General features: G+C 39.0%; 1 protein-coding gene across 2 annotated transcripts in view; it reads left to right on the forward strand.

The window, feature by feature from the left end:
* The window catches only part of LOC118394008 (pikachurin), a 56,977-nt gene that overhangs the window by 11,203 nt on the left and 30,913 nt on the right, over positions 1–14,861 (forward strand). For both annotated transcript variants that reach the window (XM_052461081.1, XM_052461082.1), the window contains exons 5-6: positions 4,349–4,466; positions 12,515–12,650. In XM_052461081.1, the coding sequence (XP_052317041.1) occupies positions 4,349–4,466; positions 12,515–12,650 (254 nt within the window). The remainder of the gene's footprint in view (positions 1–4,348; positions 4,467–12,514; positions 12,651–14,861) is intronic.

Consider the following 14,861-nt stretch of genomic DNA (forward strand, 5'->3'; position numbering starts at 1 on the left):
TGCGTTGTGACAAGGTAGGGTTGGTATACAGAAGATAGCCCTATTTGGTAAAAGACCAAGTCCATATTATGGCAAGAACAGCTCAAATAAGCAAAGAGAAACTACAGCCCATCATTACTTTAAGACATGAAGGTCAGTCAATCGGGGAAATTTCAAGAACTTTTAAAGTTTCTTCAAATGCAGTTGCAAAAACCATCAAGCGTTATGATGAAACTGGCTCTCATGAGGACCGCCACAGGAAAGGAAGACCCAGAGTTACCTCTGCTACAGAGGATAAGTTCATTAGAGTTACCAGTCTCAGAAATTGCAGTCCAAATTAATGCTTCACAGAGTTCAAGTAGCAGACACATCTCAACATCAACTGTTCAGAGGACACTGCGTGAATCAGGCCTTCATGATCAAATTGCAGCAAAGAAACCACTACTAAAGGACACCAATAATAATAATAACAATAAGACTTCTGTCCTTTGGAAATCCGGTTCCCACCATGAAGCATGGAGGAGGAGGTGTGATGGTGCTTTGCTGGTGACACTGTCAGTGATTTATTTAGAATTCAAGACACACTTAACCAGCACGGCTACCACAGCATTCTGCAGCGATATGCCATCCCATGTGGTTTGCGCTTAGTGGGACGATAATTTGTTTTTCAATAGGACAATGACCCAACACACCTCCAGGCTGTGTAAGGGCTATTTGACCAAGGAGGATAGTGATGGAGTGCTGCATCAGATGACCTGGCCTCCACAATCACCCACCTCAATCCAATTGAGATGGTTTGGGATGAGTTGGACCACGGAGTAAAGGAAAAGAAGCCAATAAGTACTAAGCATATGTGGGAACTCCTTCAAGACTGTTGGAAAAGCATTCCAGGGGAAGCTGGTTGAGAGAATGCCAAGAGTGTGACACATGGAATGACGCTGGAAAGACGAAGCAGGTATGGGGAGTAAAACATTTAATAAATAACGGACATGGAACAAGACAGGAACAGCGTCAGCAAACTAATACTAAAGATAAAAACAATACAATTCAACAGTGGGGAACAGAGCTGGGGAACTGACAAATAATAGGGGAGGAAATAAACAGGTGATGGGGAACTGACAAATAATAGGGGAGGAAATAAACAGGTGATGGGGAACTGACAAATAATAGGGGAGGAAATAAACAGGTGATGGGGAACTGACAAATAATAGGGGAGGAAATAAACAGGTGATGAGGAACTGACAAATAATAGGGGAGGAAATAAACAGGTGATTGGGAACTGACAAATAATAGGGGAGGAAATAAACAGGTGATGGGGAACTGACAAATAATAGGGGAGGAAATAAACAGGTGATGGGGAACTGACAAATAAAATAGGGGAGGAAATAAACAGGTGATGGGGAACTGACAAATAAAATGATGGGGGAGGAAATAAACAGGTGATGAGGAACTGACAAATAATAGGGGAGGAAATAAACAGGTGATGGGGAACTGACAAATAATAGGGGAGGAAATAAACAGGTGATGGGGAACTGACAAATAATAGGGGAGGAAATAAACAGGTGATGGGGAACTGACAAATAATAGGGGAGGAAATAAACAGGTGATGGGGAACTGACAAATAATAGGGGAGGAAATAAACAGGTGATGGGGAACTGACAAATAATAGGGGAGGAAATAAACAGGTGATGAGGAACTGACAAATATAGGGGAGGAAATAAACAGGTGATGAGGAACTGACAAATAATAGGGGAGGAAATAAACAGGTGATGAGGAACTGACAAATAATAGGGGAGGAAATAAACAGGTGATGGGGAACTGACAAATAATAGGGGAGGAAATAAACAGGTGATGGGGAACTGACAAATAATAGGGGAGGAAATAAACAGGTGATGAGGAACTGACAAATATAGGGGAGGAAATAAACAGGTGATGAGGAACTGACAAATAAAGGGGAGGAAATAAACAGGTGATGGGGAACTGACAAATATAGAGGAGGAAATAAACAGGTGATGAGGAACTGACAAATAAATGATGAGGAACTGACAAATAATAGGGGAGGAAATAAACAGGTGATGAGGAACTGACAAATAATAGGGGAGGAAATAAACAGGTGATGGGGAACTGACAAATAATAGGGGAGGAAATAAACAGGTGATGAGGAACTGACAAATAATAGGGAGGAAATAAAATGAGGGGAGGAAATAAACAGGTGATGAGGAACTGACAAATAATAGGGGAGGAAATAAACAGGTGATGGGGAACTGACAAATATAGAGGAGGAAATAAACAGGTGATGAGGAACTGACAAATAATAGGGGAGGAAATAAACAGGTGATGAGGAACTGACAAATAATAGGGGAGGAAATAAACAGGTGATGGGGAACTGACAAAATAATAGGGGAGGAAATAAACAGGTGATGAGGAACTGACAAATAATAGGGGATGAAATAAACAGGTGATGGGGAACTGACAAAATAGGTGATGGGAGGGGGAAATAAACAGGTGATGGGGAACTGACAAATATAGGGGAGGAAATAAACAGGTGATGGGGAACTGACAAATATAGGGGAGGAAATAAACAGGTGATGGGGAACTGACAAATATAGGGGAGGAAATAAACAGGTGATGAGGAACTGACAAATAGGGGAGGAAATAGGGGATGAAATAAACAGGTGATGGGGAACTGACAAATATAGGGGAGGAAATAAACAGGTGATGGGGAACTGACAAATATAGGGGAGGAAATAAACAGGTGATGGGGAACTGACAAATATAGGGGAGGAAATAAACAGGTGATGGGGAACTGGTGAAATAAACAGGTGATGGGGAACTGGGAGGAAATAAACAGGTGATGGGGAACTGACAAATAATAGGGGATGAAATAAACAGGTGATGGGGAACTGACAAATATAGGGGAGGAAATAAACAGGTGATGGGGAACTGACAAATATAGGGGAGGAAATAAACAGGTGATGGGGAACTGACAAATATAGGGGAGGAAATAAACAGGTGATGGGGAACTGACAAATATAGGGGAGGAAATAAACAGGTGATGAGGAACTGACAAAAATAGAGGAGGAAATAAACAGGTGATGAGGAACTGACAAATAATAGGGGAGGAAATAAACAGGTGATGGGGAACTGACAAATAATAGGGGAGGAAATAAACAGGTGATGAGGAACTGACAAATAATAGGGGAGGAAATAAACAGGTGATGAGGAACTGACAAATATAGGGGAGGAAATAAACAGGTGATGGGGAACTGACAAATATAGGGGAGGAAATAAACAGGTGATGAGGAACTGACAAATAATAGGGGAGGAAATAAACAGGTGATGAGGAACTGACAAATATAGGGGAGGAAATAAACAGGTGATGGGGAACTGACAAATATAGGGGAGGAAATAAACAGGTGATGAGGAACTGACAAATATAGGGGAGGAAATAAACAGGTGATGGGGAACTGACAAATATAGGGGAGGAAATAAACAGGTGATGGGGAACTGACAAATATAGGGGAGGAAATAAACAGGTGATGAGGAACTGACAAATATAGGGGAGGAAATAAACAGGTGATGAGGAACTGACAAATATAGGGGAGGAAATAAACAGGTGATGGGGAACTGACAAATATAGGGGAGGGAATAAACAGGTGATGGGGAACTGACAAATATAGGGGAGGAAATAAACAGGTGATGGGGAACTGACAAATATAGGGTAGGAAATAAACAGGTGATGATTGAGTCCAGGTCCAATATCGCTGATGCTCATGACGAGGGAAGGCAGGTGTGCGTAATGGATGGAAGGAGTGCGTGATGCAGGGCAGCCTGGCACCCTCAAGCACCAGGGAAGAGGGAATAGCGGGAGCAGAGGTGAGAGTAACCCCCCTCTTGGGGTGCCACCCGGCATCCCACCTGGGTGAACCGGCCGAGACATGGGCGCTGGGCAAGCCGCTTGGGGCGTGGGAGCCCAACAAACCGGCAGGAGCGTGAGAGCCTGGCGACCCGGATGAGGCAAGACACCTGTCAATCCCGCTGCAGCGAGGTAGGCGGGATGCAGGGCAACCTGACGCCCTCGAGCGCCAGGAGCAGACGTGACAAAGACTATGCATTCTACTTTGAAGAATCTAAAATATATATTTTATTCGTTTAACACTTTTTTGGTTACGAAATGATTCCATATGTGTTATTTCACAGTTTTCATGTCTTCACTATTATTCTACAATGTAGAAAATGGCAAAAATAAAGATAACCGTAGAATGAGTAGGTGTGTCCAAACCTTTGACTGGTGCTGTGTGTGAATGGAAGTTTCAGAGCAGACAAGCTTACTATGCACTCTCTCACTCTCTCGCACCCTTTCTCCTAGGATGTGGACATTGGTAACCTTAAAGTTGCCACCCAGTACAGAGTTAGTGTTGGTGCGTATGGATGGGCAGGCGAGGGCCGACCTAGCATGCCCAGGGACATCAGCACTTCTTCACAAGGTAATCAAGGGTGACAGCAGAGGTGACAGCAGAGGTGACCACAATACTGTGCTGTATTCTTTTTTTACTCTACAAGCTAGACCTGTCTGAGGTGTGCTATCACTGCTTATCCATATATTTTAGATTTATATAGTCTTATCCCATTTCTTTCCTAGATTGTGTGTATTAGGTTTTGTTGTGGAATTTGTTAGATATTAGGTTTTGTTGTGGAATTTGTTAGATATTAGGTTTTGTTGTGGAATTTGTTAGATATTAGGTTTTGTTGTGGAATTTGTTAGATATTAGGTTTTGCTGTAGAATTGTTAGATATTACCTGTTAGATACTGCTGCACTGTCGGATCTAGAAGCACAAGCATTTCACTACACTCGCAATAACATCTGCTAATCATGTGTATGTGACCAATAACATCTGCTAACCATGTGTATGTGACCAGTAACATCCGCTAACCATGTGTATGTGACCAATAACATCCGCTAACAATGTGTATGTGACCAATAACATCTGCTAATCATGTGTATGTGACCAATAACATCTGCTAATCATGTGTATGTGACCAATAACATCTGCTAACCATGTGTATGTGGCCCAATAACATCTGCTAATCATGTGTATGTGGCCCAATAACATCTGCTAATCATGTGTATGTGACCAATAACATCTGCTAACCATGTGTATGTGGCCCAATAACATCTGCTAATCATGTGTATGTGACCAATAACATCTGCTAACCATGTGTATGTGGCCCAATAACATCTGCTAACAATGTGTATGTGACCAATAACATCCGCTAACCATGTGTATGTGACCAGTAACATCCGCTAACCATGTGTATGTGACCAGTAACATCCGCTAACCATGTGTATGTGACCAATAACATCCGCTAACCATGTGTATGTGACCAGTAACATCCGCTAACCATGTGTATGTGACCAGTAACATCCGCTAACCATGTGTATGTGACCAGTAACATCCGCTAACAATGTGTATGTGACCAGTAACATCTGCTAACCATGTGTATGTGACCAGTAACATCCGCTAACCATGTGTATGTGACCAGTAACATCCGCTAACAATGTGTATGTGACCAATAACATCTGCTAACCATGTGTATGTGACCAGTAACATCCGCTAACAATGTGTATGTGACCAATAACATCTGCTAACAATGTGTATGTGACCAATAACATCTGCTAACCATGTGTATGTGACCAGTAACATCCGCTAACCATATGTATGTGACCAATAACATCTGCTAACCATGTGTATGTGACCAGTAACATCCGCTAACCATGCGTATGTGACCAATAACATCTGCTAACCATGTGTATGTGACCAGTAACATCCGCTAACCATGTGTATGTGACCAATAACATCCGCTAACCATGTGTATGTGACCAATAACATCCGCTAACCATGTGTATGTGACCAATAACATCCGCTAACCATGTGTATGTGACCAATAACATCTGCTAACCATGTGTATGTGACCAGTAACATCCGCTAACCATGTGTATGTGACCAGTAACATCCGCTAACCATGTGTATGTGACCAGTAACATCCGCTAACCATGTGTATGTGACCAATAACATCCGCTAACCATGTGTATGTGACCAATAACATCCGCTAACCATGTGTATGTGACCAGTAACATCCGCGAACCATGTGTATGTGACCAGTAACATCCGCTAACCATATTTATGTGACCAATAACATCCGCTAACCATGTGTATGTGACCAGTAACATCCGCTAACCATGTGTATGTGACCAATAACATCCGCTAACCATGTGTATGTGACCAATAACATCCGCTAACCATGTGTATGTGACCAATAACATCCGCTAACCATGTGTATGTGACCAATAACATCCGCTAACCATGTGTATGTGACCAATAACATCCGCTAACCATGTGTATGTGACCAATAACATCCGCTAACCATGTGTATGTGACCAATAACATCCGCTAACCATGTGTATGTGACCAATAACATCCGCTAACCATGTGTATGTGACCAGTAACATCTGCCAACCATGTGTATGTGACCAGTAACATCCGCTAACCATGTGTATGTGACCCAATAACATCCGCTAACCATGTGTATGTGACCAGTAACATCCGCTAACCATATTTATGTGACCAATAACATCCGCTAACCATGTGTATGTGACCAGTAACATCCGCTAACCATGTGTATGTGACCCAATAACATCCGCTAACCATATTTATGTGACCAATAACATCCGCTAACCATGTGTATGTGACCAATAACATCCGCTAACCATGTGTATGTGACCAATAACATCCGCTAACCATGTGTATGTGACCAATAACATCCGCTAACCATGTGTATGTGACCAATAACATCCGCTAACCATGTGTATGTGACCAATAACATCCGCCTAACCATGTGTATGTGACCAATAAAATCCGCTAACCATGTGTATGTGACCAATAACATCCGCTAACCATGTGTATGTGACCAATAACATCCGCTAACCATGTGTATGTGACCAATAACATCCGCCAACCATGTGTATGTGACCAATAACATCCGCTAACCATGTGTATGTGACCAATAACATCCGCTAACCATGTGTATGTGACCAATAACATCCGCTAACCATGTGTATGTGACCAATAACATCCGCTAACCATGTGTATGTGACCAATAACATCTGCTAACCATGTGTATGTGACCAATAACATCCGCCAACCATGTGTATGTGACCAATAACATCTGCTAACCATGTGTATGTGACCAGTAACATCCGCTAACCATGTGTATGTGACCAATAACATCCGCTAACCATGTGTATGTGACCAATAACATCCGCCAACCATGTGTATGTGACCAATAACATCCGCCAACCATGTGTATGTGACCAATAACATCCGCCAACCATGTGTATGTGACCAATAACATCCGCTAACCATGTGCATGTGACCAATAACATCCGCTAACCATATTTATGTGACCAGTAACATCCGCTAACCATGTGTATGTGACCAATAACATCCGCCAACCATGTGTATGTGACCCAATAACATCCGCTAACCATGTGTATGTGACCCAATAACATCCGCTAACCATGTGTATGTGACCCAATAACATCTGCTAACCATGTGTATGTGACCAGTAACATCCGCTAACCATGTGTATGTGACCAATAACATCCGCTAACCATGTGTATGTGACCCAATAACATCCGCTAACCATGTGTATGTGACCAATAACATCTGCTAACCATGTGTATGTGACCAGTAACATCCGCTAACCATGTGTATGTGACCAATAACATCCGCTAACCATGTGTATGTGACCAATAAAATGTGATTTGATTTTGATGTGTATGTGTTAATGCAGTGGTTCCCAAACGTGGGGTCTGAAACTCAAATTAGGTCCCTTGAGAAAATCTGTAATCTTTTTTTTTTTTTTTAACACTACCTTTTAGTGTCAACTAAGATCCTTTTACACCTTATACATTATTGTGTGTAAGGATAACATTCTGTGGATAATGAACCTACAGCGGTAATACACAAGGAATATATAAGGAATATACATTTTTATAAGTTGGATCCCCTGAATTCTCTAGTGTCAACTTTTTGTTGTTGTGTGCAGAAAAAGTACAAGAAACCCTGTGCTAATGTCATGTATGGTATACAGTATGTGGTGGTATGTTAATATCATGTATGGTATACAGTATGTGGTGGTATATTAATATCATGTATGGTATACAGTATGTGGTGGTATATTAATATCATGTATGGTATACAGTATGTGGTGGTATATTAATATCATGTATGGTATACAGTATGTGGTGGTATATTAATATCATGTATGGTATACAGTATGTGGTGGTATATTAATATCATGTATGGTATACAGTATGTGGTGGTATATTAATATCATGTATGGTATACAGTATGTGGTGCTATATTAATATCATGTATGGTATACAGTATGTGGTGGTATGTTAATGTCATGTATGGTATACAGTATGTGGTGGTATATTAATGTCATGTATGGTATACAGTATGTGGTGGTATATTAATATCATGTATGGTATACAGTATGTGGTGGTATATTAATATCATGTATGGTATACAGTATGTGGCTATATTAATATCATGTATGGTATACAGTATGTGGTGCTATATTAATATAATGTATGGTATACAGTATGTGGTGCTATATCAATGTCATGTATGGTATACAGTATGTGGTGCTATATATCATGTATGGTATACAGTATGTGGTGCTATATTAATATCATGTATGGTATACAGTATGTGGTGCTATATTAATATCATGTATGGTATACAGTATGTGGTGCTATATTAATATCATGTATGGTATACAGTATGTGGTGCTATATTAATATCATGTATGGTATACAGTATGTGGTGGTATATTAATATCATGTATGGTATACAGTATGTGGTGCTATATTAATATCATGTATGGTATACAGTATGTGGTGGTATATTAATATCATGTATGGTATACAGTATGTGGTGCTGTATTAATATCATGTATGGTATACAGTATGTGGTGGTATATTAATATCATGTATGGTATACAGTATGTGGTGCTATATTAATATCATGTATGGTATACAGTATGTGGTGGTATATTAATATCATGTATGGTATACAGCATGTGGTGGTATATTAATATCATGTATGGTATACAGTATGTGGTGGTATATTAATATGGTGGTATATTAATATCATGTATGGTATACAGTATGTGGTGGTATATTAATATCATGTATGGTATACAGTATGTGGTGCTATATTAATATATATTAATATGGTGGTATATTAATATCATGTATGGTATACAGTATGTGGTGCTATATTAATATCATGTATATTAATATGGTGCTATATTAATATCATGTATGGTATACAGTATGTGGTGCTATATTAATATAATGTATGGTATACAGTATGTGGTGGTATATTAATATCATGTATGGTATACAGTATGTGGTGCTATATTAATATCATGTATGGTATACAGTATGTGGTGCTATATTAATATCATGTATGGTATACAGTATGTGGTGCTATATTAATATCATACAGTATGGTATACAGTATGTGGTGCTATATTAATATCATGTATGGTATACAGTATGTGGTGCTATATTAATATCATGTATGGTATACAGTATGTGGTATCATGTATATTACAGTATATCATGTATGGTATACAGTATGTGGTGGTATGTTAATATCATGTATGGTATACAGTATGTGGTGCTATATTAATATCATGTATGGTATACAGTATGTGTATGTGGTATATTAATATCATGTATGGTATACAGTATGTGGTGCTATATTAATATCATGTATGGTATACAGTATGTGGTGCTATATTAATATCATGTATGGTATACAGTATGTGGTGCTATATTAATATCATGTATGGTATACAGTATGTGGTGCTATATTAATATCATGTATGGTATACAGTATGTGGTGGTATATTAATATCATGTATGGTATACAGTATGTGGTGCTATATTAATATCATGTATGGTATACAGTATGTGGTGCTATATTAATATCATGTATGGTATACAGTATGTGGTGCTATATTAATATCATGTATGGTATACAGTATGTGGTGGTATATTAATATCATGTATGGTATACAGTATGTGGTGCTATATTAATATCATGTATGGTATACAGTATGTGGTGCTATATTAATATCATGTATGGTATACAGTATGTGGTGGTATATTAATATCATGTATGGTATACAGTATGTGGTGCTATATTAATATAATGTATGATATACAGTATGTGGTGCTATATTAATATCATGTATGGTATACACTATGTGGTGCTATATTAATATAATGTATGATATACAGTATGTGGTGGTATATTAATATCATGTATGGTATACAGTATGTGGTGCTATATTAATATCATGTATGATATACAGTATGTGGTGGTATATTAATATCATGTATGGTATACAGTATGTGGTGCTATATTAATATCATGTATGGTATACAGTATGTGGTGGTATATTAATATCATGTATGGTATACAGTATGTGGTGCTATATTAATATCATGTATGGTATACAGTATGTGGTGGTATATTAATATCATGTATGGTATACAGTATGTGGTGCTATATTAATATCATGTATGGTATACAGTATGTGGTGGTATATTAATATCATGTATGGTATACAGTATGTGGTGCTATATTAATATCATGTATGGTATACAGTATGTGGTGCTATATTAATATCATGTATGGTATACAGTATGTGGTGGTATATTAATATCATGTATGGTATACAGTATGTGGTGGTATATTAATATCATGTATGGTATACAGTATGTGGTGCTATATTAATATAATGTATGGTATACAGTATGTGGTGGTATATTAATATCATGTATGGTATACAGTATGTGGTGGTATATTAATATCATGTATGGTATACAGTATGTGGTGCTATATTAATATCATGTATGGTATACAGTATGTGGTGGTATATTAATATCATGTATGATATACAGTATGTGGTGCTATATTAATATAATGTATGATATACAGTATGTGGTGGTATATTAATATCATGTATGGTATACAGTATGTGGTGGTATATTAATATCATGTATGATATACAGTATGTGGTGGTATATTAATATCATGTATGGTATACAGTATGTGGTGCTATATTAATATCATGTATGGTATACAGTATGTGGTGCTATATTAATATCATGTATGGTATACAGTATGTGGTGGTATATTAATATCATGTATGGTATACAGTATGTGGTGCTATATTAATATCATGTATGGTATACAGTATGTGGTGCTATATTAATATCATGTATGGTATACAGTATGTGGTGCTATATTAATATCATGTATGGTATACAGTATGTGGTGGTATATTAATATCATGTATGGTATACAGTATGTGGTGGTATATTAATATCATGTATGGTATACAGTATGTGGTGCTATATTAATATCATGTATGGTATACAGTATGTGGTGGTATATTAATATCATGTATGGTATACAGTATGTGGTGGTATATTAATATCATGTATGGTATACAGTATGTGGTGGTATATTAATATCATGTATGGTATACAGCATGTGGTGGTATATTAATATCATGTATGGTATACAGTATGTGGTGGTATATTAATATGGTGGTATATTAATATCATGTATGGTATACAGTATGTGGTGGTATATTAATATCATGTATGGTATACAGTATGTGGTGGTATATTAATATCATGTATGGTATACAGTATGTGGTGGTATATTAATATCATGTATGGTATACAGTATGTGGTGGTATATTAATATCATGTATGGTATACAGTATGTGGTGGTATATTAATATCATGTATGGTATACAGTATGTGGTGGTATATTAATATCATGTATGGTATACAGTATGTGGTGGTATATTAATATCATGTATGGTATACAGTATGTGGTGGTATATTAATATCATGTATGGTATACAGTATGTGGTGGTATATTAATATCATGTATGGTATACAGTATGTGGTGCTATATTAATATCATGTATGGTATACAGTATGTGGTGCTATATTAATATCATGTATGATATACAGTATGTGGTGCTATATTAATATCATGTATGGTATACAGTATGTGGTGCTATATTAATATCATGTATGGTATACAGTATGTGGTGGTATATTAATATAATTTATGATATACAGTATGTGGTGCTATATTAATATCATGTATGGTATACAGTATGTGGTGGTATATTAATATAATGTATGATATACAGTATGTGGTGCTATATTAATATAATGTATGATATACACTATGTGGTGCTATATTCATTTTCTTCCTGTTGTCATGTTGTTGTTTATTGTTTCCTTCCTTGTAATTCCCCCTCTAGGATGAATTTATTTGACTTTGTACATCGAGCATGATCTTACATTGAGTTCAGCGGGACATTTAAATGTCACATGACAGGGTTGTTCTTTCCCATCCGCAGAGATGTGTATGCCTCCGTCCCCTCCCACACAGCCCACTGTCGTGGCCGTATCGGACACAGAGCTTGCGTTGTCGTGGACACAGGGTGAGAGTGAGGGAAGTGCACCAGTTCTACACTTTCTTGTTGCTTACATCAGGTACGTTTATACAGTGACTATTTAGCTTACGCTTAGTGGTAAACAATTCGAGTCAGTCTTCTACTTTTTTCTTTAACCTTTATTTAACTAGGCAAGTCAGTTAAGATCCAATTATTTTTTACAATGACGGCCTACCCCGGCCAAACCCTCCTAACGACGCTGGGCCAATTGTGCGCCACCTCATGGGACTCCCAATCACGGCAGGATATGATACAGCCTGGATTCGAACCGGGGACTGTAGGGACGCCTATTGCACTGAGATGTGGTGCCTTAGACCGCTGCGCCACTCGGGAGCCCAGATGTGCCTAGATGTGGTCTGTTTTAGTGTACATCCAAACAAATATCTTAAGAATATCCAAAATGACAACAAGGTTTATTTATGTCAGTACCCAAAATGTAAAGGTTATTAAGATTCCTTGCCACTACTGTGTCGACCTCTGAAAACCCCTCCGGCCTACCGAGTGGCGCAGTGGTCTAAGGCACTGCATCAGTGCTAGCTGTGCCACTAGAGAGTCTGGTTTCGATTCCAGGCTCTGTCGCAGCCGGCCGCAACCCTGGAGACCCATGGGGCGGCGCACAATTGGCACAGTTATTTTTATTTTATTTTTATTTCACCTTTATTTAACCAGGTAAGCTAGTTGAGAACAAGTTCTCATTTACAACTGCGACCTGGCCAAGATAAAGCAAAGCAGTGCGACAGAAACAACAACACAGAGTTACATGGAATAAACAAGCGTATAGTCAAAACAATAGAAAAAAAAGAAAGTCTATATACAGTGTGTGCAAATGGCATGAGGAGGTAAGGCAATAAATAGGCCATAGTAGCGAAGTAATTACAATTTAGCAGATTAACACTGGAGTGATAGATGAGCAGATTATGGTGTGTAAGTAGTGATACTGGTGTGCAAAAGAGCTGCAGAGTAAATAAAAACAATATGGGGATGATGTTGGGTGGGCTATTTACAGATGGACTATGTACAGCTGCAGTGATCGGTTAGCTGCTCAGATAGCTGATGATTAAAGTTAGTTTGGGAAATGTAAGTCTCCAGCTTCAGTGATTTTTGCAATTCGTTCCAGTCACTGGCAGCAGAGAACTGGAAGCAAAGGCAGCCAAAGGAGGAATTGGCTTTGGGGATGATCAGTGAGATATACCTGCTGGAGCGCGTGCTACGGGTGGGTGTTGTTATCGTGACCAGTGAGCTGATATAAGGTGGAGCTTTACCTAGCATAGACTTATAGATGACCTGGAGCCAGTGGGTCTGGCGAAGAATATGTAGCGAGGGCCAGCCGACTAGAGCATACAGGTCGCAGTGGTGGGTGGTATAAGGCGCTTTGGTAACAAAACAGATGGCACTGTGATAGTCTGCATCTAGTTTGCTGAGTAGAGTATTGGAAGCTATTTTGTAGACATCGCCGAAGTCGAGGATCGGTAGGATAGTCAGTTTTACGAGGGTAAGTTTGGGTAAGTCTAGATTTGATTTTGGATTGGAGAAGTTTGATATGAGTCTGGAAGGAGAGTTTACAGTCTAGCCAGACACCTAGGTATTTGTAGTTGTCCACGTATTGTAGGTCAGAACCGTCTAGAGTAGTGATGCTAGTTGGGCAGGCGGGTGCGGGCAGCGAATGGTTGAAAAGCATGCATTTGGTTTTGCTAGCGTTTAAGAGCAGTTGGAGGCCACAGAAGGAGTGATTAGGGGAGGGTTCCATCGTGCACTAGCGACTCCTGTGGCGGGTTGGGCGCAGTGCACGCTGACACGGTTGCCAGGTGTACGGTGTTTTCCCCCGACACATTGGTGCGGCTGTCTTCTGGGGTTAAGTGGGCATTGTGTCAAGAAGCAGTGCGGCTTGGTTGGGTCGTGTTTCGGAGGACGCACGTCTCTCGACCTTCACCTCTCCTGACTCCGTAGGGGAGTTGCAGCGATGGGACAAGACTGTAACTACCAATTGGATACCATGAAATTGGGGAGAAAAAGAAGAAAGAAAAGAAAAGCCCTCTGAAGACAGTAATGTTTACATAACTTTTTGCAGATTTGTTCCACTCTAGAATGTTTCAGTTTGAATACTCAACCACCACAGTGGTTCTATTTGAACAGCTGTTCTCTTCACACAGTCCATTTAAAATGAGAAGTATTGATTTAAAAAATAACATTGACTGAGAAAAGCGAGATGGACCGTAATGAAAGTACCAGCTGTACATGTTCAACTCTGATC

This window comes from Oncorhynchus keta, chromosome 14 (assembly GCF_023373465.1).
Source record: "Oncorhynchus keta strain PuntledgeMale-10-30-2019 chromosome 14, Oket_V2, whole genome shotgun sequence".
Classification (NCBI taxonomy): domain Eukaryota; kingdom Metazoa; phylum Chordata; class Actinopteri; order Salmoniformes; family Salmonidae; genus Oncorhynchus; species Oncorhynchus keta.